Here is a 26,847-nt window from a genome sequence, read left to right on the forward strand (position 1 = left end):
ATTTTGGGCTTTGCTGAAGATGCCCTCTTTCTCGCACCAGTTCCTGATCCTTTCGTTCAGGATCAGTATAGGATACTGTTTAGGATGCTCCTAAAGGTCTCTACTGTTGCTGTAGGTCTCTACTGTTGCTGTCTCTACTGTTGATTTCAGGAATTCATTTGGGATCACGTTGCCTTTCTAGTAGCAAGGTTTGTGAGGTGCCTCTTCATTTCCCCCTCCGCTATTGGGTACATGAGACTTGGTTCCTGGCTGGTGTTTACATTGTTCGGTGAGGCCTCCACTTTGACTGTTAGCTCCTCTTGGAGCACACAGAAGTATGTTCATGTATGTTTCTATGTTTACACTATCTCCCCCTCGGGTCCAATTGTGGTTGTGATGTTCATAGTTGCAGCATGTGGCTGTGAGACGGCGCCAATGGCAGACGACAAGCCGTTAGAAGTCGGGTTATACAGTGTTTGGGGGTGCCCAGGGACGACCGTTGACCATACAGGAGAAAACAGTCCAAAATGTCACTACGTACAAGTACTTAGGAGGCAGGGTAAATATGGGCAGTAACTGTTTAAAAGAATAGGAATACTTCTTGATGAAAAAGGCTAAGCAAAATTCGGCAGTAAATAAAACGGGTCTATGGACTTATAGCAGGTACGAAGTAATCCGTATGATTTGGAAGGGGGTCATGGTACCAGGATCGACATTTGGAAATGCAGTACTTTGCCCAGATCCGGGAATACAGTCCTTTATGGAAGCATGTCAGAGGGGTGTGGGGAGATTGGCACTAGGTGCACCTGGAAATACACCGAACGAGAGGGTTATGGGAGATGTGGGATTGTCCTCATGTGAGGGACAACAGCCCAAAAATAAGATCAAGTAGGAGATGCGCGTCTCGGGAATTTAGACGAAAAAATGTGAGCCAGGAAGGTACTATCATATATTTACCTAAACAATATAGACACCAAATTGGGGAAAAGAACAGGGCACCTGACTGCTACAGTCGACCCGCGTTTATCCGGACTTCGTTTATCCGGATCCTGCGCTATCCGGACAAAATAGCATGGGGACAGATTTCTCCCCATGTATTTTGCCCTCGTTTATCCAGACTTCAGCTTCCGGACTCTGACGAGAATTCCAGGGAACAGAAGTGACTAATACCCAATAATCGGCTTCAGTTATCCGGTTTTTGTCCAGGAATGACACTTGGCTCACACCTAGTCAAGCGAGGTCGAGGACCCTGGTTGTGGCCTCCTTTTTACTGACACAAAGACGGTGTTGCTATGAAGAATTTTCTCCCTTTCCGGCTTTGCACGTTAATCCACTCAGCTGACTGGTCATTTCAGACTGAGAAGGTCCGCAACGAGGACTCCTGCGCTGTAATCGCAGATGACGACATCGTCAGTGTCGTCGCTTCCGATAGTGTTCAAAAAGAATCTGATGATGAATGCGGGGATGCACCAGCTATGACGGCAGAAAATCCGCATGCGGCACTGAGAACAGCGCTAGTATTTTCCGAGCAACAAAACAATATTTCGCAAGTTAATGCTGTTAGCAAAGATTTGCAAGAACTGGATGCGTGTATTAGAATGAAACAGATGACAATGGATAGTTTTCTGTGTAATGCTCAATAAAGATGTCCTTTTAGGATCACTCTGGATTTTCGTGTTTCACTTATCCGGTTCCCCCGCTATCCGGACATTTTCACAGGAAACGAGGCCGTCCGGATAAATGCGGGTCGACTGTATTTAACTTTGGACAAGGAAAGTAAGGAGAATAGCATAAAGACTAGGTTAAGGAAACCGGAAACTAGACAGTGGACAAGTAAAATGCAGACGAAACCGGCACTTAAGGTGTGCAGGGAATATAAAAGGGAAATACGACCAAAGTGAATTTTTGACAACTCCAGAGCAAGTGCGATGCTGTTTCGGGCAAGGACAGGTATGTTACGAACAAAAACTCACGTCACAAGATATACAGATGTCTGAGATGAAACATGCGGTGTTTGTGGACAAGAGGAGACTGCAGAGGTATTCAACCAACGCGGGACGATGTGACCTTATGGGAAGCACTTGGTTTCCGAAACGATACGGGCGAAGTTAACCTTAAATCAGTACAAAATACAAAGCACCGACTAAATGAGTGGTGGAATAGGAATAATGTAGTTGTCTCCAATGCAAACACCAGCAGTGCGAATCGTTCTGTTCATTTCAAGTTAATGTCATCTTTAGTAAAGTGTGAATTCTAGGCATAGTTGGCTATGACGGCTAGAGGGCGCAAGCTACCGCGCGCTCCTAAAGTCCCGCTCCAAAGGGAAAAGCCACAGTACCCATCCATCCACTCATCCATCCAAAACGATAAAACCACAAAGGATTATGCAAAGGATCGGACTGGCAGTGTGGCGCGAGCCGTAAACGCGTTTATGAAAAATCAGTTGGTGCTTGAAATCTTGAGCTTTATTTATGAGCTTTGGTTTACATTTTTCTGTTTGTTCCTGTGCTCGATATGTGAAATGATACGTCACATTCAATATGATGCTTGTTTTGCTCGTGAGGTGTGGAGAATAGCATAAAGACTAGGGTAAGGGAGCCGGAACCCGAGGTGGTAATGGTACCGTGCGTGCGTGCGCGCACGCACACACACACAAAAACAAACAAACAAACAAACAAAAAAAAGAACATTGATTGTACGACGGCCCTAACGGCGCTTCGAAAAGCGCGCCACTTTCACGCATACGAGGCGGCGATCCGCGCCGAGAAACTGCATGTCACGAGGTGAAGCGCGTTGTGCAGCGGTGCTTTTTATCATTATTAAACAAAAACGAAGAAAGATACGATTTTTTTTTTTTGTTGTTGTTGTGACGAGCACATACAGACTTTATACAACACAATAAATGGAAATGCAAGTGCGGACTCATCACGAAACCCGTCGCCGCTCACAGTAAACGACCCTCTTCCGCTACATTAGTTTTCAGGTTTTGAAACTAATCTTTTACGTCATTGTCAGGGTCCAGATCCGAGGTTAGGGCGGACAAGATGCGAAAAAAAAAAAAAAAAAAAAACATGCTAGGGGATAAATTCCCACTGAAACGGACAGGCGCGGATTATTCCGTGGCAGCCCCGTTCTAAAGCTTGTGACGTAGAGTCACGAGGGTCACCGCTAAATGCAACCGTCCTCCTCAGGTACCCGCGGACGCGGCTGTAGAGTATGTACCACTGCGCCCATACACCATGTTGCAAGCCCATTGGCCTAGACTGTGCGCACGCTCCGATTGGTCGAGAACGTTTTGAAATCGCATTTTGTAGCGCGCATGTGCGTACAGCGTCTCGGCCGTTTCAGCATAGTTTCGAAATAGCATGGCCGGCATGTCGTCCTCCTGTGTTCGGTGGTGTCAATCGACAGAACAGTTTGCAGAAATATGTTCGCTGATTTATTCGTGCGTTATTGTGAGTCTACGCGTGCTGTGCTGTTCCTGGACACAACTATTATCCCACGAACAATTTGTCAACTGCGGTACCGGAATGCTTCATGAGTTGGAGCGTGAAGAAAAAGTTCCTGCGCCGTTGGATTTCGAGGACTGTTAACAAACACAGGATTACGTGCCACAGAAGCGCTTTTCGATTCGCTATAATGGATGCACCGCAGGCAGCGAAAGAAGATACTCATCATGAAATGGTACGCACTCATGAGACTGGCTCTCGGTATTAGGAGTTGAACGGTGTGTTCGTTCTGCTTCATGTTCGAACTTTGTCCCAGTGTGTCAGCAACGCAGTGGGTTTTGTACGCACAGGACACCCATGTATCAGATCTTTGAATTAGTGCTTTGTATCAAATAAATCTTTATTTTACCCCAAAATCGCTTTAGTTATTTTGAATACCGAGTAACGGTGGCAGGCTTGAAATCCAGTAGAAGTCGATGGTAGCCAGGACCGACCGAAAGGCCAGCCAGCATGGGGGCTCCTGATTGGCCGACTGGCTGTGCATAATATCCACCACGTTGCAATTTCATTGGTCGTCTGCCCAGTGTTGTGTGAATTATCTCAAACTATGGGCTCTATGGGGAGCTGTTGGAGCCTATGCAACTACGCAGCTGTGCCGTGGCCGCCATATGCTGCACAGGAAAGTCGGGGTGTACGGAGAGCAATATTTGCATGGATAACTTTGTTACGTGGTTTTTGGTTACTACGATATTTTTGTTCGTTTTCTTCGGATAAATGCGTCATCCCGCGCCACCGAAAGTTCATGTGGTAAGCAAGGAACGCTTATACACGCATAAAGGTGGGGAAAATTCAGTGTGGTGTGGGCAGTAATAGTAATACTTTGTATTATAATACTATTACTGTAATACTTTTGAGCATTTGTAGTATCTACTGGGCTGTAGTTCGTTACCGGGACCAATCGTTTAAAAAAAAAAAAAATTGTGAAAGCGTTCGGAACATAAATATTGCATCGAAGTGGAAGGAGGTCATATACTGAATCTAAAAATGTAAGAATTATAAAATTCTGTGGACTAAAAGTTTCATATGCATTTCGGCAAACCCATCTGATCCACTTTTACCGCAGGAGAAACAGTCTTGCAAGAGGGAGGATCGTTGAATTGGGCTAAATCACCTCACTTTAGTGCGGTTAGCACGCACTATGCGGTGCGGGCGTCGAGACTGTGCATTGGGTTAGGGGGCGTTCACACGGGCCTCTTTTCAGCACCAACTCGAAGCAATGTCTTTGGACCAACTTCAAGACGGTACCGTCTCCACGTTCACAAGTACCAACTCGTTAGCTCCGCCAGCGCCTCCTCTATTACTCAATGCCTGTCTATTGGCAGATGCGCCGAGTCCCGCGGAGGGCGCCACTTCCCTATACCCCTTGTCGTCTGCTACGCGCTCTTGTCTAATTTCGATAAGCGCGGTTTCAAACGTTTCGAAAAATGCGGTACTGCCTTCTGCCAATTTTTACTTCTGGGACCAAGAAAAAACGTGGAAGGGGTATTGTCTCACGAGGTGCCTGCGGCCCTCGCGTTACGAGAGGACTGGGAGGAAGTGATAGCGAGGAAAGATTGGGAGCCAAACACTACTTCCAACTGTTCCGTTATGTGCAGCAAGCACTTCCGTGCGAGTGATTACAAAGAAGACATCAAAACACGAACATGTGCGGCAGGTGACGTCAGCGCGCGTCAGACTTGCTGCTCAATACACTACTATGCGACAGTATGGGACTACCTGCATCATTTATGACCTGTACTTTCTTGTTTACGGCTATAAATTGACTTTTTATGACTCTATGCAGTACTATGGGATGCTATGGGACTACCTGCATGATTTATGACCTGTTTGGACTATTTCTTCGTTTATAGGTATAAAGTGACTGTTTATGGCTATGGCTACTCTAAGCACTACTAATGGATGGTATGGGACTACCTGCATCATATGACATGCTATGAGTACTTCCTTGTTTACACCTATAAACGGACTTTTTAAGGCTATGACTACTAATGTACAACTATGGGTTGGAGCCGTTGGTATGGGCCTGCCTGCATAATGCCACCTGTTTTGACTGTTTCCTTGTTTATGGCTATAAATTGAGTTTTTATGACTATGCCTGGTCTATGCACTATTATGGGGTAGTATGGGACTACCTGCATGATTTATGGCCCGTTTTGACTATTTCCTAGGTTATAGCTACAAATTGACTGTTTTGTGACTATGCCTACTTTATGGACTGCCATGGGATGGTATGGGACTACCTGCATGATCTATGACCTGTTATTACTATTTCCTTCTTTGTAACTACAAATTGACTTTTTGTGATAATTACTGCTCCACGCAATACAATGGGATGGTATAGGACTATCTGCAATGGTTTATGACCTGTTTTGACTATTTCCTCATTTACAGCCATAAACTGACTTTTCGTGACTGACTACTCTATGCACTACTGTAGGGTAGTATGGGACTACCTGCATCATCTGACATGTTATCAGTATTTCCTTGTTTATGCCTATACATGAACCTTTTATGACTATGACTACTATGTGCACTACTATGGGATAGTATGTGACTACCTGGAACTAAAGCGAACTATCTAGAAAGTAGTTGCCCTGAAGCTGGTACATACAAACTGACAAACACAACACCCTTCAAGTTGCTTAAAAACAAGAACAATTAAGATATGACATTCACCAGAAAAGCCCCTTCTTTTTCAAGTCTCTTTCAAAATGTAAGTTGGTCAGCAATGACATGCACGTCACAGTATCACATTCTGGTCATCCGGCAATATCATTTGCTGTCACATAATGCTCAGATCGTTCCATGTAGGAGTTAAAGTTGTCGTGAGAAACTCTTTCTCCGCTGCTATTTTCTTGCTTTTAACTTCCTGAATTGAGTTATGGATGTGCGGTGCTCGCCTACCTGGAGGTGCTTGAATCCAAATGTCACCAGCTTTTTCAGCACTGCTGCACGATCTTCAGCGGAAAGACTCCGTTTGTTGTGACATTATCTAACAACGACAACTCTCTCAGTGAGACATTTGCACTTGTCGATGGTATTCTTTATAAGATGTCTCACAATGCTCAAGTGGTCGTCGCGCCTGAGCAGATGCAACAAGCCATACTTGAGCTGATCCACGATGGTTCGGGACACATGAACGTATCACGGACACTGGACAAAACAAAACACCGTTACTGGTGGCTCAACATGCAGAGAACTATAAAGAGCTATGTTAGTAGTTGCCAAGTGTGTCAACAGGCAAACCGTCCTACAACAAAGTCTGTCTGTGAGCTTGGTATCATGCCTTCTACAGAAATTCCATTTCATTGCCTTGGATCACATCACTATGTCGCAAGATGGTTCTGCAAAATACATCCTTAACGTCATCGATTTTGCAACACGATACATTCTGCCAGCGCCAGTGTCTGGAACGTCAGCTCGAGAAGTAGTGCGTCACCTCCACACGATTTTCTACCAATATGGTGTTCCCGATCATTGCCTTACGGACCACGGCAGTGCCTTTAAATCTAGAGAGTTTCAGCGATTTATGCATTCCCATGGTGTGCAACTCCATCATTCGGTAGCGTACAGAGCAGCGAGCAACGGCTTAATTGAAAGGAGCAACGCCACACTGGTCTCAGTACTACGGAAAATGTGCGTCAGCGATCCAACAAAGTGGACACCCAAGCTGCATGAGGCTGCATTTGCCGTAAACACATCTCCTAATAGTATAAGGATTAAAAGTAGCCACATGAGGATTAAATTCTGCGGTATAAGGATTAAATACGACGGGAAAACCTGTAGATTATAACGACCATGTCATAATCAGCAACCCCTATGAGGAGCCCGTCCGCACGATTCGCTAGGGGTGGTGCTCATCGGCACGCCACGATTGGACGATGGAAATTTGAATTCTGAATGCGCAGAAGCGTATGTACGACTACCGTAGCAGATAGCAGACAACAGCAATAGCTCCTATGAATGATATGATGATAATCTATAGAATGATGATAATCAACCTCAGAATGAAACATCTGTGGAATGTCCACCGCTTGTACAGAAATACTAAGGTAAGCTGAAGTACAAAGTATTGTAGAAGTTGCAGCATTAACTGGGACGATGAGTAGTGCCACCGCTACCTACTAAAAACGCGACGCACGGACATGGTCGTTATAATCTAGTAGGTCGTGCCAGAGGGTCACGTGGCAATGCTCCTCACGTTGATTGGTTACACCACCACCAACTCCCCGAAGTTTTCGCTCGGCGACCGATTCCCAGTAACTCAAGTTGGTCATGGTTGGTGATGTCGGCCGACTGCCACCAACTCTAAAGTTGGTCTGAGTTGGTGCAGAAAGTTGGTGCATGTGAATGTCCGCTTAGGTAAGAAGGTCCTCAGTAAAGATGGCGGATCGCCTTCAAGAAACGGGCGATAAAATTTAATTTTTATACGTTTCACGCAATATGCGAGGGTCATTCCTACTTTGTTCGTAATTTGCTCCTGCTTCAGGTAAAAACATATCATTTACCTAGTTATTTTCTGTAGTTGCAAAAACGCATAGCTGTGGATGCTGTTGTATCAGTGTGCATGAAGCTCTACCTGTAGAATTAAAGATGTTCATTTTATTACAGATAATGTATGCTGACACATTAGAGAAGCTTGAAGCAGCTAAGGAGAAGCAGGGGCAGCTCACGCACACATCCTGGTAATGGTAATTACATCCGTTTTTAAGGTGCAATGCTTTCCCAGAGGTCCTTAGTGCGACCTGCAAAGTGTCATTGGTGTCCCACTTGTTACCCGTCCCACACACATTTGGACATGAACAAGCCACCTATTATTTCCCTGCCCCAAATTATCCCAAAGCGAATGGCGCCTCAGGGCCAGAGGATACTGGAGGCTCCCAGGCATGCCTTGCAGTTCAGGGTCTGTAAGGGTGGGATCACACGAGGGATGCATCCCTGGGATAAGTCCGCGGATGGTGTAAACGTTACAGCCTGTGTCATCAAAATGTGCGTCTGCTCCTGTCCGCGGAGGACCGGAATCCCACCGCGGACCATTAGTCTCCAACCCACAAACGGTCCATGTGTTGGGGGGGACCCGAGGATGGAGCAACATCTTTTGACTGTTTTTATTTTGTTGTAATTATTTTTTCTTCTTCGACGGGCTGTTTTACAGCTCTGACCGCTGAAGCAGAGGGTCTTCGAAGAACAGCATAATAAAAAAGAGGAATAAGGTACAGGTCTTCACGAAGCCAGAAAAAATGGGGAAAACGAGGGTTTTCCTACGAGCAAGCGGATCTCCTAATACGATACCCACTATAGCACGGTGTGGAAATGTGACCTTACTGCGCGATGGAACAATAACTTAACAGATAAATTATGATTATGACAGGTTTTGCGTATGTATTTGTCGCTTTGTAATGTAAATAGCTTTTACTACGTGACCAGACCCGAGAACTTACAGTTGTCTGTTTCCTTCGCTGAAAACTAGTGCAGTTTGGTTCTTTCTTTCTTTTCAACAAAGTGGACATTTTATGATTCCGCAGCACGGCAACACTGCTCGTACGCAAAGGCGTCGACCGCGAAATATGTGTTGGTATCGACGATAGCAGCATTTTTATTTCGCTAGTGCAGTTGTTCCCTCCACTGTGGAATGCTGGAGGTGCAATGTACCCCAACGTACAAAATGTTATTTTTTTTGTTCAGCCAGTGCAGAAAAGTGAGGAAACTCGTTCACGCAGCCTGATAAGTGGTGTTGGAGACAGACATATCTGCTCCCATCCCTCGTCCTGTGTGAATGCTCGACGGGGATGGGGACCTCTCCGTCCACGTGACGTCACCGCCCGCCGCGGACTTACCCCAGGGATGTATCCCTGCAAGCCCTGCGTTGCAAGCCCTTTACTGTATCAAAGAGTGCATCAAGTCCAGCCAGTCACACCAGCATGCAGTTGCACTATGGACTGTCACAGACTTTTGAACAGCCCACATTTTATCATCCAGAGTGGATGACATCGAGACTCTGCCATACTGCGAGCAAGCTATTCACTGTGATCGAATTGCTCAGTGCTATCTGATCATATTTGGAGAGGAGATGCCCTATAGAGGACTTCACCATTGAGAACACACTAAAAATATAAGCATCTGAAAGAAAAAAAAGTTTGAAAATGGCTGTCTCGATAAGTAATGTGCAACTTGTATATATTTCTTCTTTCCTTTCTTCCTCCCCAAGTTACCTATCAATGTATAACTAGTATTACTTGTGTATTACACAGAAGTATTAGTATTATAATACCTCAATCAAAATATGTATTACTATTATAATACAAAATATGAGTATCACTCCTCACCCCCTGCTACTTTACCTGCACACACGCATTTTTGACAGTACACTTCGATACTCTACCCCATTGCTTGTGGGGATGTGGGGAATAAAACCGGTGCCATGATTGCTTAATTGTATTAAAAAGCAACGCAAGCGAACGGGAGCATGACCAGCAACAAGTAACACGGCCAGCAGGAACCAGGCAAAGCCAGATGCGTGCCAGATACAGATGACATTGAGTGTTTTCGTCAGCACAGCTACAATGGAACTTTCATGTACATACATGCAGTTACTGTGTCCACAACAGGCTGCCGACACTTCACCATGCCAAGCACATCCTCCGACGATCCGTCGCAGGCGGCAATGTTTTCACGAGTCGGACCTTCATGGTGACGCCAGGACGGGCGAAGTTATCTTTGTGCAGTGGGGCAGCCTAGATCGTGATTGTCGTGCTGCTAAATGAGCACAATCTTGAAAATAATGTCTGTATGGCCAGCTAACTGACTTACTAGCATATTGCGCATGTTTTTTCAGATTGCAGCGCTCAGCTGTACTGCTGGCACTGTCACGTGCGATAGGAAGAACATGTTTTTCGAGTGGAAGACAAAGTTCATTTCCACATCATAGCAAAATATAAGCTACACCATTTGTATGCATATGTAAAAAAGGGGCCTGATCTGGCTGTCCACTTCACTGACACACATGCATTTCCCATTTCTTACCCTCCTGTAGAGAGTCAATATATTGCAATATGGTCCTAAATTTTAATATGGTCCTAAATTTTCTTTGGCAGGTACAAACTGCTATGTAGATGTCATTGCAACAAATACTAAGAGGGGATAATCTGACTTATCCTCTTATTGCATACAGAGGTTTAATTAATAGCGTCAAATTGTGTGCAAATTTATTTTATGGGGTATTCTCTTGGTGGCACTGTGGTTCCCACGCTTTCGTCGTCTTTTTTTTTCCTCGTTCCTCCACTTTCACTTTTTAAGCAGCGGTCACACTGGTTAAACAAGCACTCAAAACATGTTCAACAACATGTATGCAAACATGTTTCAGAGCTGTATAATGGCTGGTCATATTGATCATACACAACATGTCTCACAACAGTGTTTGCAGCGAACATTTGTTTGACCGAACACGGCTCAAACATGTTCAGCGCGAACAAGCTTCCGTCGCTGGTCACACCGATCATACAACGCCTATATGACGCCTGCGCACTAGCGTCAGTAGACGTCACCAACCTGCTTCCAGTGAACAGCACGGCTGGCACGGCGCGCACGTGATATATCGGTCTTCTTTTCACATTCGAGCTTGGTCCTGCGATTTGATCTTTCTGCTACGCCTTTTTGTGACATCGCGACCACATTCCACGCCGATGAATCTCGAGGCAGGTCATCCAAGCAGGAATGGTGAGTGTCAATGCGGCAGCGTATAGTGCCAGTAGTGCATATATCGCATGGGTATAAACATTGCTTTGGGCCGCCGTGGTGCCGCGCAAACGCTATTCTTCTCCCCTTATTTACAGCAGAGATCGTGGTGGATGACGAAAACTGAGCTCGCCCTTGCAGCTATTGCTCTGTTGGAAGCAGAGGAAGCGCCAGCTCTGGCAGCCGTGGTCAGCGTCCCAAACGACGCAGCGTCTGGGTAAAGCCGTATCTATTGCGACGGCCCCAGATGAGCTGCTATGAAAATCTAATGCGGGAGCTGGCGGTCGAAGATCACGACGGATACAGAAGATACCTGCGCATGGACGTGGCGACGTTCGAGTATCTACTTAACATGGTTCGCCTATATATCGAGAAGCAAGACACGAACTTCTGAGCGGCAATATCTCCAGGAGAACGTCTCGCTGTCACGTTGAGGCATCTTGCAACAGGTGAGCCTCCGGAAACTTAATTAAGTTATGTGGAAAGACAGGAGCACTTCCCGGAGAGGTCAAGGCTGGTTCCCCACTTTTTCCCCAGCTACAGCGAACTCTAAACAATTTAAGCACTCACCATCCAAAAGCTTGTTTAGAGGTCTCAGTTGTCTAATACTCATTATCACCGTATTGATAGTGCACTATCAGGGTTGTTAATGTTACTCTTCAAGGGTATCGAGGTAACATTTACAGTTAGCGAGCTTCAATGGCATCCAAATTAAGAGCTACTTGTTGTTGTTGTGATGGCTGGCTATCAGGTCACTGTTTCACTGACACCTTCCATCTGTGATTGCACAATTGACAAAACAATGTATACTGCTCCCTGCTTTAGTTTTTTTTTTTTTTTGCACCCTTGGGAAAATTTACTTTGAATAGTTAATAAGTTGGTCACACTTACTGGCGCAAAAGGTACTTAGTTAATTTTTTAAACATAAACGTCGTGAGCAGCTTCTGTTACACGTACTGTTCGCAGTGATACGAAATGAGCAGAGCTGCACCTTCTGCACAGCAGCTACTATTTGAAGTTAATGCTACAATTTCACATTACTAAGACTACCCCTGAAAATCACCTCCATGTTTGATTCTTGACGCTATTAAATACTATGGAGATTTTTAGTACAGTTTGCTTCCCTACACGGATATTTTACTCTTCTCAGGGGGCAGGCCACTGCATGATCACCGGTGGCATCAAGAAGTTGGGACGAAATAGAAATTTTGATTAAAAACAGTAGAAAAGAGATTGGCTGCAGTTAAAACTTGCTAACTTTTTACTGCAAGTAGTTACTCGTAACGAAGTTACTTAAGACTGCTAATTGGTATCACTCATCCCGGCTGCAGATTTGCATGTTTCGCAGGTTACGTTCCTGGACATGCACGAGTTCAACTGAATTGTATTTGCATGTTTTGAGACCGTATGAACGCAATAGCGTGGCTTTTATAGTGCATGAAAATGCATACTTGCCCTCCCCCATGCCTTGTGCATGCTCCCTCATTTTATTCTTCTGTGTTATGATCAGTTCTTAGCTGATATGACAGCTGCATATTTGCATTGTTATCAACCGTGCTTTTACTGCATATAATATCGCGGTCTGCCCATCATTACTTCAGTCTGTACAGTGTATGCCATGCAAGTGTACTCACTCTTTGTAGCTACTATCATCACAGTTCACACATTAACTCCCCACAGGTGAATCGTTTCACTCACTGGGGTTCCAGTTCCGATTGGCGCACAACACTGTTGCGGGCATAGTGCTACAGCCAGTTTACCTCACAACACCGACGACAGAGGCTCAGTGGATGGAGGTTGCCGCGGCGTTCGAAGATGCCTGGAATTTTCCTAACTGCATTGGGGCCCTGGACGGTAAACACGTCCAGGTCTTACCTCCACCATCCTCTGGTGCTATGTACAGAAATTACAAGGGCAGCTTCAGTATTGTGCTCATGGCACTTGTTGGTGCAGACCTTGAATTTCTGTACATTGATGTTGGAAGGAATGGGAGGCTCTCGGACAGTGCAGTCTGGAACAATTCCAGCCTCAAGGACGCCATTGAGGGCAACACCGTTCACATTCCTTCGCCTCGAGTTCCCCGTGGGGGTGATAAAGCCCTTCCATACACTATTGTAGGCGACGAAGGGTTTGGGCTGAAGCCCTATCTGCAAAGACCATTTCCAGCCCGGGAACTTGACACAGAAAGACGGATATACAATTACAGGTTGGATGGCAGCCTGTACTGGCAGAAAACTGCATGTTACTTGTAATGCATGACAAATACGCATACACAATAAAAGGTGCATGCATCCTATCCTACATCCTAAACCTATCCTACAATACTGAGATTGTATAAATTTTGGTACAGCTGCAACAACTACTTGCAATGATTGCAGGCTATCAAGGGCCAGAAGGGTCGTCGAAAATGCTTTCGGTGTCCTGGCAAGCCGGTGGCAGCTTTTCAGGAGTCCGATACGGTCCAGTGCTGAAAATGCCAAGGATCTGGTGAAAGCCTGTGTGGTCTTGAACAATATGCTTCGACATGCCAGGCCCACAAAGAGGCTGTACACACCTCCTGGATATCTCGACACCGAAGATATCCTCACAGGTGAACATCCTCTCTCCACATAATTGGCATTAGCCAAATAAGTAAGCTCCCTAATTCATGTCACTGCAGGTTGTGGATGGTGGAAAGATGCTTTCCTTCACAAGCAAGTTACTGCTCACACATGGTGACCTTGGCATTTATCGATTACAATTATAGGTGAAGTGAACCTCGGTGCCTGGAGGCAGTGCAATCGTGGCTTGCCCGAAGCACAGGGACAAGGTGCTCAGGGCCAGAACCATACAGCTAGGGCCAAGCAGGTGCGGGAAGACTTCTGCGCCTATTTTAACGGTCCGGGGAGTGTGAGCTGGAGTGAAGCAGGTGCGTGGGAACATGATGCTGTATCGCATATTACAGTAAATTTTGTTTATAACAAACTCTGCGGTCATGCGCAACCTGTTCGATCCAAAGTTCATTATACAGCCTTGGCAGCATTCAAAATATTGCCATTCGATGCATTCGTTATAATCGGAAATTCGTCATAAGTGGGTTCGTTATAACCGAGATTTGCTGTATATGTATCTACGTTGCAGGACGGGATGATCTGTCCACAGCAGCCTGTTAATTGCTGCGCGCTGCTCCAGAAGGGGCGAAGGACTGTGCAGAAATATGCATATCGCATAATAAAGAAGCATTCTGCTAATGTTTCAGTCAGAAACTATATTTACTCTGTGCTAAACTCTGTTGTTTTGTGCTTTCCATTTAGCACTTTTGCCCACAGTGCAAGAAATAGTCTGTCCCGTTCTATTCCTGAAGGTACACAACGTATGCTGTCTCCCAGCTGCCTCAGGAAGTTGTCAACCTCATCCGTTTGAGTAGCAGGACGGGACAATCTGTTCACAGCAGCCTCTAGAAGTGCCGAGCGCTGCTCCAGGAGGGATGAAGGATCGTCTGGGCCAGACCGTGTGAGACCGGCTCGCCATTTTACATGTGCTCCACCACACTTCCTTCCCCGATATACCTTCTTCAATGTTGTTAACCCTTGTTTTGCGAAATCACATCCATCACAACTTTGCAATATAGTTCTATTTTGGAAAAATTACAGATAAATGTTTATTTGAGCATGAAACGCCTGCCATTGTCACTCCAAATACATCTCAACGTGTTTGACAACATGTTGCTGAATACAACCAAGCCGCGCAAAAAAAAGAACACTGTAGATCCAAAGTGGTTCAAAACTCTATGCCAAAGTCTGTCATTTCAAACACTGTGTTAAGTGCCTTAGTCATTAACGCGTGAAATAGTTTTTCACGCTGCGCTCCAGATGGAACGCGGCGCAACACATTTGCTAGCCGTTTGACATAATCATCGACCTCATCTGTTTGGCAAGTAGCAGCCGGCCGGTTCAGTCTATCGATGGCTGCTTGCAAGAGTACTGTCCGTCGCTCCAGCACCGTTGGGGACTGTTCTGTAGCCGTCCGAGCCCTTTTGCGAGGTTGTGCGCCGTGTGTGCTCACTGGAGAAAAGTGCTCTGCACGGGCAGTCGACTGCGTGTCCACAGGCTCAAGGTCTTCCTCTATCAGGACACGACTGACTTCATGTCGTTCATCATCATCCTCAACAGTTGCAACACTTCTTTGTGTCGACTCCAGTAGAGCCTAACATGTGAAACAATATAAAAAGACGACCAATGAAACTCTTTCTTTGCACACACTCTACTGCAGTGTCATGTTGGAACCAAAGCAGCAGTTGACAACAGCTCAACAGAAGGATTCTGCTGTGTTCTGTCAATAATTCACACAATTATGACACTCATGCAAGCAGCAAAAAAGAAAACGGAGCGAAAATGCTTCAGTAAGAAGCTAGTTGCAGCAAAATTTGTCACAGTAAAAGAAAATGCTTTGTGTGCGTTATATTGATATGACATGGCAACTGCTTGTAGCTAGTGTAGCAATACGATCAGTCGCTAAAAATGGGAGGGAAGGTGCAAAGACGAAAACAGCTGTTTGCAGAAAATGATAATTAAATGTGGTGCAAGTAAAAAAATATGAATTTTGGTAAAACAATTGCAACGCGATACAAAGTTGTTTAGAGGCTGGAAGGAACGTACAAAGGGAATCTCCGTGCTCTTAATTTTCCAGTTCGCATATCATTTCTAAACACAAGTTTGGTAAAACTGTGTGAAAAGGGTTTCACTGCCATTATTTGTCCAAGAGTGACATTAAACGGTAGCAGCAACTTATTTATTTACACATGGTAACCATGTGTAAATAAAGAAGTTGCTGCTACCGTTTAATAGCACTCTTTGATTTACTCACCACCGGCGGCAACTTGACACCGCCTATTTTTCTGCCTTCGTATCTTGCCACTCAATGACATGAAATCCATACCAGTGGCATGTGTGATCATACCTGAACGGCGGGAGTCGGGGTTAAGGGGGAAGATGACGACTTGTCGAGGCTGGAGTCGCTACCGCTCCTTGGATTTCCAGATGCGATGAAGCTCATCCTCTTGAAATGCGTCCACGACGAAACGTACGCCTGATCTCCGCCGTCCCCTGACCGCTTGGCTAATGTCTTTCTTTGCTCTCTGGCAAACGCCGATCGGAGCGAGTTCCATTTTGCCTTTACAGCGGCAACTGGAATAATTCAGAAAATGAGCATACACGCTCGGGCTATGTTAAAAACGGACACTCACCCTCCACTCCAAGTTCAAGCGCGATTTCCCCAAACAACCTCTCGCGAACGTCTTTCTTGTGGTAGTCGTGATGTTTAATCTGCCACAAGGCAGGCCGTTCTTCCACCAAAGTGACCAGATCGGCCTCCAAGTGCACCGGAAAAGAGCTCGCCATTTCTATCGTCTGGACGGTCAGGAGTCTTCACCAAAGTGAACTAAACAAATGTCGCCATTAGCTGTTGTCACATGGTTTCCAAAACGCAACATGCTTTCGTAAATATAAATGAATGTCAGTGTGATGTGACGCAAATTTTTATTTCACTCAAAATCGTCGCACGGAACACTGCTGCTTTTGAACGGTGTCCAAATACATCGCAACACGTTTCACAACATGTTGTTAAACGTTGTCGTATCATACATTTGTATGACAGTCTGGTCACACTGGTTATACAACGAGGTTGTTGAACATGTTTCGGACATGTATGATCAGTGTGACCAGGAGTGTATAAACGAACATGTTTGGCGGGTGTTCGTCATACATGTTCGTCATACATGTTTAAAGGAATGTTCGTGTTTGGTGTATAATGTTTTACCAGTGTGACCGCCCCTTTAAAGTTCGCTTGCTTCCCACCTACAAGCTCGACATTTTATTATAATAAAGTTCACTTGCGACCCTCGCCAAGTGGTGGCCCCCATATTTGTCGCTGTCGCTTGCTATCGTGTCTGCGCTTTCAGGACAGTGCAGTGTCCGCGTTCACAACACGACCTACAGGACCATCGCGACCATGCCATACGGACCACTTCCCAGTGCACTTTGAGGCTAACTGTGGCGCTACTCATCGCCCTGATAATTGCTTCCTTAATTTCTACAGTACTCTGTACCCTAGCTTACCTTAGTATTTTTCTACATGCAGTAGGTGTCCCACTAGAAATAGGTTGATCATCATCATCATTGCACGCGTTTACTGTTGCTGTCTGCTACGGTAATCGTGCATCCGCTTCTGTGCGTTTAGGTATTAAGTTTTATTGCCCAAGCATGATGGTGATCTCGCAGGCAATCGTGGAGACAGGCTCCTCATTGCGTTTGCCGATTATGACATGGTCACTATATTCTAGTAGGTCGTGGGTCACACATAAAAACTTTCTAACTCTACTGACAAACGGCAACCGCCCAGCTCATATCACATTCAACTCATACCTGGACAGCTCATACCACTCAGCTTTCTTTTTCTTTTTTTGCAGAAAGAGGGGTTGTTTTCTGCTACTGCCTACTGTTTTGGCTGTACGCCAAAATAAATCTTCAAATAAAACATTAAAAAATCCACGCTTGAAATTCCACCTTTCGAAATCCATTTTCTGAAATAAACCGCCTAGAGATGCACGCCCTCAAAATAAACGCTGTTGAAATAAACCATGGTTATGCCTAGACATGCAATGTTCCTTATGATAGTTTATGGGCGACACAATTTTCTTTTCGGTGGAACATGCTATTACGAAGTTTATTACTCATGTTTGTACTGTTATCAATTGCATTTTGAAATACCCAGCTTAAAAGTGGTGAGGACGATGCGCGTATGAATACAGGACACACACTTTGACCCTTCAGCAAGCTGAGCTGTGAACGAGCTAACAGCTATTTTGCTGCGTGTATCTTTTGTTTACGTGTTGGATGATGCATAGGTTTGAGTATTCGTTAGCTGCTGATTGTGTTTCCCATTATTTCCTTGGACGATGTACCGTTTCGAGTGTTTCTCAGTTCTTCAGCATTAACTCTGTGCTGGTCACAGCATTAAATTTGTAATATTTCTCGCTTTGATAATTGCTCTTCAATGATTTTTTTGCATGTCTCTCTTATTTACCTGTTGGATGATGCCTGGGTTTGGCTATCTATTAGTGCTAGCTGTTGATCGTTCTTCTCATTATTTCCATGCATGTCCGCCATTTGCTTCACAAGAAACTGATTGTGTCGTGTTGGAATATTCAACTTAGCTTACCTATTGTGCTTGAAATTACTTACATCTCACAGAACTTGTAATTCAAATTAAAATTCCGCTATTGCAATCATTGTGCTCGCATCTCAGCACGGATGAGATTTTTGGCATCCACATTCGACCCGCATCCACGCATCCGTTATCCGCGTCTGATCCGCATCTGCAGCACACACAACAGTTTATATCCGCATCCGATCCGCAAAATCCTCACGTTTCGAAGGACGAGTAAAAGACCGCCGGAAGCATATGTAGATGGGTAGAAATCCAGCGAACCGGTAGAGATGTAGGAAGGGAGTTGCCTCAGGACAGAAGCCGCCGATATTTCGAACAGAGACCAAAACAGACAGAAACAGAAGAACAGTCTCTGTTTGAAATATTGGCGGCTTCTGTCCTGAGGCAACTCCCTTCCTACAGCGGAAGCATATGTTGGTATAATTTCGGATGCCTCCATGATGTCACGGAAGGATTCACGACAACAAGAAAAGGTAAACATTTCAACAAACGCATTATGCAGAGACTTCCGGAACGCGTAGAACACTACCTCGTCGGTGCTCGCGTGGTTCGAGACACCAGAATGTCTTCTTTCCTGTCTTGGCCGTGCTTGGTCAAAGGTGAACCCGAGCATGCGCTCGTTGTCGCAGTGCAAATAAATTGGTGGTGGAAAAATTACAGCACGCGGTATATCCGCTGCCTTCATATCCGTTACCGATCCGCATCCGATCCGCACACCGCAGAAAGTTCTAAATTTTCATCAGAATCCTTAAGTATCTTGCGGATATCTGCAGCTACCCAGATATGCGCAGCTACCCAGAGCTGACTAGCCGCAAACACGGCGAAACACGCGTCCTCTGGTGGTGTTGCATCGTTCCATGAGTATCTGTTTCTCTGCGTGCAGCCGTAGAAGCCATCTTAAAGGAGCAGTCTAGGGGCCCACAACTTTGTTTTTGTTTTTGGTCAGTATGGAATGTTAGGCGGCCAAAAACAGTTTTCCCACAATTAGTGCAACCGTAGCGAAAATGGGACGCCTGCAATAGCTCCCCGAACCTCCCATGCACGAAACACCCTCCTTCGCCTTCATGATAGACACGTGAAGAGCGCTGCCACGCGTGTCACCATGTGACGCAAGTGGTAAGGACGCTCCTCATTGGACCTGGGATCACATGATCAAGGTGAGCAACACCGCGCAGGCCGGAGCGTCTGCTACCGCTTTGGAGACTCCATGCATTCTCCGGCTACGTGATGTCCGAAACGGAGGGCTTGAAGGCTGTCAACGACACAACCACGATTTTTTGGGACCACAAATACCACGGGAAGAACGAGTGGTGCAGCCCGAAATTAACTGCGTTTTGTACAGCGGAAACCCCGTGCTTCTCGACAGCGTGCAGCCTGTCCGACAGCTTTAACCGTGCAGTTGGTTCAGTGGCTAACAGGTGGCGCCACAATACCACCGCCATCTCTTGCTTTCTGCTACTGTGAATTCTGAGATTGCACAGAAGCCACGTGTATATTACTCTTGTGATCGTAATCTGATTTTCTTAGGCTGCATATATGTAGGGAGTGACTTTTTCGGGTTAAATGCCTTTCTCAGATTCGGGGGGTAAAATCGGGCGCTATTTTTAAAGCTGTAATTCGGGGAGAAATCGGGCGGTAATTGTGCCTTCGGGTATTATTGGGTGTTTTTGTTTCTCCTCTTGTCTGTTAATTCCTTTCCTAATCTCTCTTTTTTGTTCTTTTGTTGTTGTTTTTGCGAGATCGCGACCTTTCAGCGGTAATCGCCGAAGGCATAGACAGTGTTGACACACCCGGGTGTATTGCTTGGAAAGTAAGTGACCCATTCTTACATGTGTTACACGTGACGACCTTTGTTCGTCTTCAGTGGAAACGTCACTTGAGGATTTCATAGTGACTGGAATTCGGGGAGAAATCGGGTTTAACCCGAATTGGTCGGAGGTCAGTTCGGGGGGGAATAACCGGGCGGAATCGGGTTTAACCCGAAAAAGTCACTCCCTACATATATGCTATGTTTTTTCAAGGGAAACCGATATAAATCATATAAAGAATAGAAGTCAACCAGATATAAGCTCGCAATGTTCGTAGCTGACGGTTTTTCCTACCAACGAATGAGGGGCTTTCTACCACCAACGTCACACTAGAGTGGGTGTGGTCTGCAGTTGGAGCGCTCCGGCCTGTCACCACGGCAGCGATTTTCCAAATTAATTGCGCCGTAGTGAAACAACTTTGGACAGAAATATTTTGTGGGAATGCTTTTCACATACTGCTTTACAAGATGACAGCAATTTCAAGCATGTCTAGTGTCATTTACTTGTTTCTTTAATGGCTTTTTTTCCCTATATTATAATTCACTGGCTTGCACTGTGGCATTGATGAGTGCTCAGTCACCCTCCCAGGTGTGTATCGCTCGTTGAGTGACCCCTGGTTTGCCAATCCCGAACGATGCGCAGCTACCCAGAGCTGACGAGCTGCAAACACGGCGAAACACTTGTCCTCTGGTGCTGTCGCATCGTTACATGAGTATCTGTTTCTCTGCGTGCAGCCATAGAAGCCATCTTAACCTGCAATTTTGAATTTCAAACACGTTTAGCGTCATTTACTTGTTTCTTTAATGGCTTTTTTTCCCTATATTATAATTCACTGGCTTGCACTGTGGCATTGATGAGTGCTCAGTCACCCTCCCAGGTGTGTATCGCTCGTTGAGTGACCCCTGGTTTGCCAATCCCGAACGATGCGCAGCTACCCAGAGCTGACGAGCTGCAAACACGGCGAAACACTTGTCCTCTGGTGCTGTCGCATCGTTACATGAGTATCTGTTTCTCTGCGTGCAGCCATAGAAGCCATCTTAACCTGCAATTTTGAATTTCAAACACGTTTAGCGTCATTTACTTGTTTCTTTAATGGCTTTTTTTCCCTATATTATAATTCACTGGCTTGCACTGTGGCATTGATGAGTGCTCAGTCACCCTCCCAGGTGTGTATCGCTCGTTGAGTGACCCCTGGTTTGCCAATCCCGAACGATGCGCAGCTACCCAGAGCTGACGAGCTGCAAACACGGCGAAACACTTGTCCTCTGGTGCTGTCGCATCGTTACATGAGTATCTGTTTCTCTGCGTGCAGCCATAGAAGCCATCTTAACCTGCAATTTGAATTTCAAACACGTTTAGCGTCATTTACTTGTTTCTTTAATGGCTTTTTTTCCCTATATTATAATTCACTGGCTTGCACTGTGGCATTGATGAGTGCTCAGTCACCCTCCCAGGTGTGTATCGCTCGTTGAGTGACCCCTGGTTTGCCAATCCCGAACGATGCGCAGCTACCCAGAGCTGACGAGCTGCAAACACGGCGAAACACTTGTCCTCTGGTGCTGTCGCATCGTTACATGAGTATCTGTTTCTCTGCGTGCAGCCATAGAAGCCATCTTAACCTGCAATTTTGAATTTCAAACACGTTTAGCGTCATTTACTTGTTTCTTTAATGGCTTTTTTTCCCTATATTATAATTCACTGGCTTGCACTGTGGCATTGATGAGTGCTCAGTCACCCTCCCAGGTGTGTATCGCTCGTTGAGTGACCCCTGGTTTGCCAATCCCGAACGATGCGCAGCTACCCAGAGCTGACGAGCTGCAAACACGGCGAAACACTTGTCCTCTGGTGCTGTCGCATCGTTACATGAGTATCTGTTTCTCTGCGTGCAGCCATAGAAGCCATCTTAACCTGCAATTTTGAATTTCAAACACGTTTAGCGTCATTTACTTGTTTCTTTAATGGCTTTTTTTCCCTATATTATAATTCACTGGCTTGCACTGTGGCATTGATGAGTGCTCAGTCACCCTCCCAGGTGTGTATCGCTCGTTGAGTGACCCCTGGTTTGCCAATCCCGAACGATGCGCAGCTACCCAGAGCTGACGAGCTGCAAACACGGCGAAACACTTGTCCTCTGGTGCTGTCGCATCGTTACATGAGTATCTGTTTCTCTGCGTGCAGCCATAGAAGCCATCTTAACCTGCAATTTTGAATTTCAAACACGTTTAGCGTCATTTACTTGTTTCTTTAATGGCTTTTTTTCCCTATATTATAATTCACTGGCTTGCACTGTGGCATTGATGAGTGCTCAGTCACCCTCCCAGGTGTGTATCGCTCGTTGAGTGACCCCTGGTTTGCCAATCCCGAACGATGCGCAGCTACCCAGAGCTGACGAGCTGCAAACACGGCGAAACACTTGTCCTCTGGTGCTGTCGCATCGTTACATGAGTATCTGTTTCTCTGCGTGCAGCCATAGAAGCCATCTTAACCTGCAATTTTGAATTTCAAACACGTTTAGCGTCATTTACTTGTTTCTTTAATGGCTTTTTTTCCCTATATTATAATTCACTGGCTTGCACTGTGGCATTGATGAGTGCTCAGTCACCCTCCCAGGTGTGTATCGCTCGTTGAGTGACCCCTGGTTTGCCAATCCCGAACGATGCGCAGCTACCCAGAGCTGACGAGCTGCAAACACGGCGAAACACTTGTCCTCTGGTGCTGTCGCATCGTTACATGAGTATCTGTTTCTCTGCGTGCAGCCATAGAAGCCATCTTAACCTGCAATTTTGAATTTCAAACACGTTTAGCGTCATTTACTTGTTTCTTTAATGGCTTTTTTTCCCTATATTATAATTCACTGGCTTGCACTGTGGCATTGATGAGTGCTCAGTCACCCTCCCAGGTGTGTATCGCTCGTTGAGTGACCCCTGGTTTGCCAATCCCGAACGATGCGCAGCTACCCAGAGCTGACGAGCTGCAAACACGGCGAAACACTTGTCCTCTGGTGCTGTCGCATCGTTACATGAGTATCTGTTTCTCTGCGTGCAGCCATAGAAGCCATCTTAACCTGCAATTTTGAATTTCAAACACGTTTAGCGTCATTTACTTGTTTCTTTAATGGCTTTTTTTCCCTATATTATAATTCACTGGCTTGCACTGTGGCATTGATGAGTGCTCAGTCACCCTCCCAGGTGTGTATCGCTCGTTGAGTGACCCCTGGTTTGCCAATCCCGAACGATGCGCAGCTACCCAGAGCTGACGAGCTGCAAACACGGCGAAACACTTGTCCTCTGGTGCTGTCGCATCGTTACATGAGTATCTGTTTCTCTGCGTGCAGCCATAGAAGCCATCTTAACCTGCAATTTTGAATTTCAAACACGTTTAGCGTCATTTACTTGTTTCTTTAATGGCTTTTTTTCCCTATATTATAATTCACTGGCTTGCACTGTGGCATTGATGAGTGCTCAGTCACCCTCCCAGGTGTGTATCGCTCGTTGAGTGACCCCTGGTTTGCCAATCCCGAACGATGCGCAGCTACCCAGAGCTGACGAGCTGCAAACACGGCGAAACACTTGTCCTCTGGTGCTGTCGCATCGTTACATGAGTATCTGTTTCTCTGCGTGCAGCCATAGAAGCCATCTTAACCTGCAATTTTGAATTTCAAACACGTTTAGCGTCATTTACTTGTTTCTTTAATGGCTTTTTTTCCCTATATTATAATTCACTGGCTTGCACTGTGGCATTGATGAGTGCTCAGTCACCCTCCCAGGTGTGTATCGCTCGTTGAGTGACCCCTGGTTTGCCAATCCCGAACGATGCGCAGCTACCCAGAGCTGACGAGCTGCAAACACGGCGAAACACTTGTCCTCTGGTGCTGTCGCATCGTTACATGAGTATCTGTTTCTCTGCGTGCAGCCATAGAAGCCATCTTAACCTGCAATTTTGAATTTCAAACACGTTTAGCGTCATTTACTTGTTTCTTTAATGGCTTTTTTTCCCTATATTATAATTCACTGGCTTGCACTGTGGCATTGATGAGTGCTCAGTCACCCTCCCAGGTGTGTATCGCTCGTTGAGTGACCCCTGGTTTGCCAATCCCGAACGATGCGCAGCTACCCAGAGCTGACGAGCTGCAAACATGTCGAAACACTTGTCCTCTGGTGCTGTCGCATCTTTACATGAGTATCTGTTTCTCTGCGTGCAGCCATAGAAGCCATCTTAACCTGCAATTTTGAATTTCAAACACGTTTAGCGTCATTTACTTGTTTCTTTAATGGCTTTTTTTCCCTATATTATAATTCACTGGCTTGCACTGTGGCATTGATGAGTGCTCAGTCACCCTCCCAGGTGTGTATCGCTCGTTGAGTGACCCCTGGTTTGCCAATCCCGAACGATGCGCAGCTACCCAGAGCTGACGAGCTGCAAACACGGCGAAACACTTGTCCTCTGGTGCTGTCGCATCGTTACATGAGTATCTGTTTCTCTGCGTGCAGCCATAGAAGCCATCTTAACCTGCAATTTTGAATTTCAAACACGTTTAGCGTCATTTACTTGTTTCTTTAATGGCTTTTTTTCCCTATATTATAATTCACTGGCTTGCACTGTGGCATTGATGAGTGCTCAGTCACCCTCCCAGGTGTGTATCGCTCGTTGAGTGACCCCTGGTTTGCCAATCCCGAACGATGCGCAGCTACCCAGAGCTGACGAGCTGCAAACACGGCGAAACACTTGTCCTCTGGTGCTGTCGCATCGTTACATGAGTATCTGTTTCTCTGCGTGCAGCCATAGAAGCCATCTTAACCTGCAATTTTGAATTTCAAACACGTTTAGCGTCATTTACTTGTTTCTTTAATGGCTTTTTTTCCCTATATTATAATTCACTGGCTTGCACTGTGGCATTGATGAGTGCTCAGTCACCCTCCCAGGTGTGTATCGCTCGTTGAGTGACCCCTGGTTTGCCAATCCCGAACGATGCGCAGCTACCCAGAGCTGACGAGCTGCAAACACGTCGAAACACTTGTCCTCTGGTGCTGTCGCATCATTACATGAGTATCTGTTTCTCTGCGTGCAGCCATAGAAGCCATCTTAACCTGCAATTTTGAATTTCAAACACGTTTAGCGTCATTTACTTGTTTCTTTAATGGCTTTTTTTCCCTATATTATAATTCACTGGCTTGCACTGTGGCATTGATGAGTGCTCAGTCACCCTCCCAGGGTGTATCGCTCGTTGAGTGACCCCTGGTTTGCCAATCCCGAACGATGCGCAGCTACCCAGAGCTGACGAGCTGCAAACATGTCGAAACACTTGTCCTCTGGTGCTGTCGCATCATTACATGAGTATCTGTTTCTCTGCGTGCAGCCATAGAAGCCATCTTAACCTGCAATTTTGAATTTCAAACACGTTTAGCGTCATTTACTTGTTTCTTTAATGGCTTTTTTTCCCTATATTATAATTCACTGGCTTGCACTGTGGCATTGATGAGTGCTCAGTCACCCTCCCAGGTGTGTATCGCTCGTTGAGTGACCCCTGGTTTGCCAATCCCGAACGATGCGCAGCTACCCAGAGCTGACGAGCTGCAAACACGGCGAAACACTTGTCCTCTGGTGCTGTCGCATCGTTACATGAGTATCTGTTTCTCTGCGTGCAGCCATAGAAGCCATCTTAACCTGCAATTTTGAATTTCAAACACGTTTAGCGTCATTTACTTGTTTCTTTAATGGCTTTTTTTCCCTATATTATAATTCACTGGCTTGCACTGTGGCATTGATGAGTGCTCAGTCACCCTCCCAGGTGTGTATCGCTCGTTGAGTGACCCCTGGTTTGCCAATCCCGAACGATGCGCAGCTACCCAGAGCTGACGAGCTGCAAACACGGCGAAACACTTGTCCTCTGGTGCTGTCGCATCGTTACATGAGTATCTGTTTCTCTGCGTGCAGCCATAGAAGCCATCTTAACCTGCAATTTTGAATTTCAAACACGTTTAGCGTCATTTACTTGTTTCTTTAATGGCTTTTTTTCCCTATATTATAATTCACTGGCTTGCACTGTGGCATTGATGAGTGCTCAGTCACCCTCCCAGGTGTGTATCGCTCGTTGAGTGACCCCTGGTTTGCCAATCCCGAACGATGCGCAGCTACCCAGAGCTGACGAGCTGCAAACACGGCGAAACACTTGTCCTCTGGTGCTGTCGCATCGTTACATGAGTATCTGTTTCTCTGCGTGCAGCCATAGAAGCCATCTTAACCTGCAATTTTGAATTTCAAACACGTTTAGCGTCATTTACTTGTTTCTTTAATGGCTTTTTTTCCCTATATTATAATTCACTGGCTTGCACTGTGGCATTGATGAGTGCTCAGTCACCCTCCCAGGTGTGTATCGCTCGTTGAGTGACCCCTGGTTTGCCAATCCCGAACGATGCGCAGCTACCCAGAGCTGACGAGCTGCAAACACGGCGAAACACTTGTCCTCTGGTGCTGTCGCATCGTTACATGAGTATCTGTTTCTCTGCGTGCAGCCATAGAAGCCATCTTAACCTGCAATTTTGAATTTCAAACACGTTTAGCGTCATTTACTTGTTTCTTTAATGGCTTTTTTTCCCTATATTATAATTCAC

The 26,847-nt window shown here is 45.8% G+C and overlaps 2 protein-coding genes across 12 annotated transcripts in view; one reads left to right on the forward strand and one right to left on the reverse strand.

Annotated features, from left to right (window-relative positions):
- LOC135375939 (major facilitator superfamily domain-containing protein 1-like) overlaps positions 1–26,847 on the forward strand; it is a 238,210-nt gene that overhangs the window by 99,767 nt on the left and 111,596 nt on the right. For 8 of the 11 annotated variants that reach the window (XM_064608564.1, XM_064608561.1, XM_064608563.1 and 5 more), the window contains one exon: positions 8,100–8,173. The exons of 1 other annotated variant lie outside the window; for it this stretch is intronic. The gene's annotated coding sequence lies outside the window, so the exon portion shown is untranslated. Of the gene's footprint in view, positions 1–4,054; positions 4,236–8,099; positions 8,180–26,847 lie in introns of those variants that run through there. 2 more of the 11 variants (XM_064608567.1, XM_064608562.1) reach the window with 2 other exon arrangements.
- Positions 14,982–16,600, reverse strand: LOC135375935 (uncharacterized). The gene is made up of 3 exons (XM_064608555.1): positions 16,447–16,600; positions 16,161–16,387; positions 14,982–15,407 (listed from the first exon to the last, which is right to left on the reverse strand). Exons 1-3 carry the CDS (start codon positions 16,598–16,600, stop codon positions 14,982–14,984), a joined length of 807 nt encoding a protein of 268 aa, XP_064464625.1.

This window comes from Ornithodoros turicata, unplaced genomic scaffold (assembly GCF_037126465.1).
Source record: "Ornithodoros turicata isolate Travis unplaced genomic scaffold, ASM3712646v1 ctg00000958.1, whole genome shotgun sequence".
Lineage (NCBI taxonomy): Eukaryota > Metazoa > Arthropoda > Arachnida > Ixodida > Argasidae > Ornithodoros > Ornithodoros turicata.

Excerpts from the sequence above, each read along its gene's own strand:
- LOC135375935 (XM_064608555.1), bottom strand. The coding sequence starts at position 16,600 with ATGGCGAGCTCTTTTCCGGTGCACTTGGAGGCCGATCTGGTCACTTTG. Across the intron at positions 16,388-16,446 it reads GCTTGAACTTGGAGTGGAGG|TTGCCGCTGTAAAGGCAAAA; the intron begins GTGAGTGTCCGT and ends GAATTATTCCAG. Across the intron at positions 15,408-16,160 it reads CCCCGACTCCCGCCGTTCAG|GCTCTACTGGAGTCGACACA; the intron begins GTATGATCACAC and ends TTCACATGTTAG.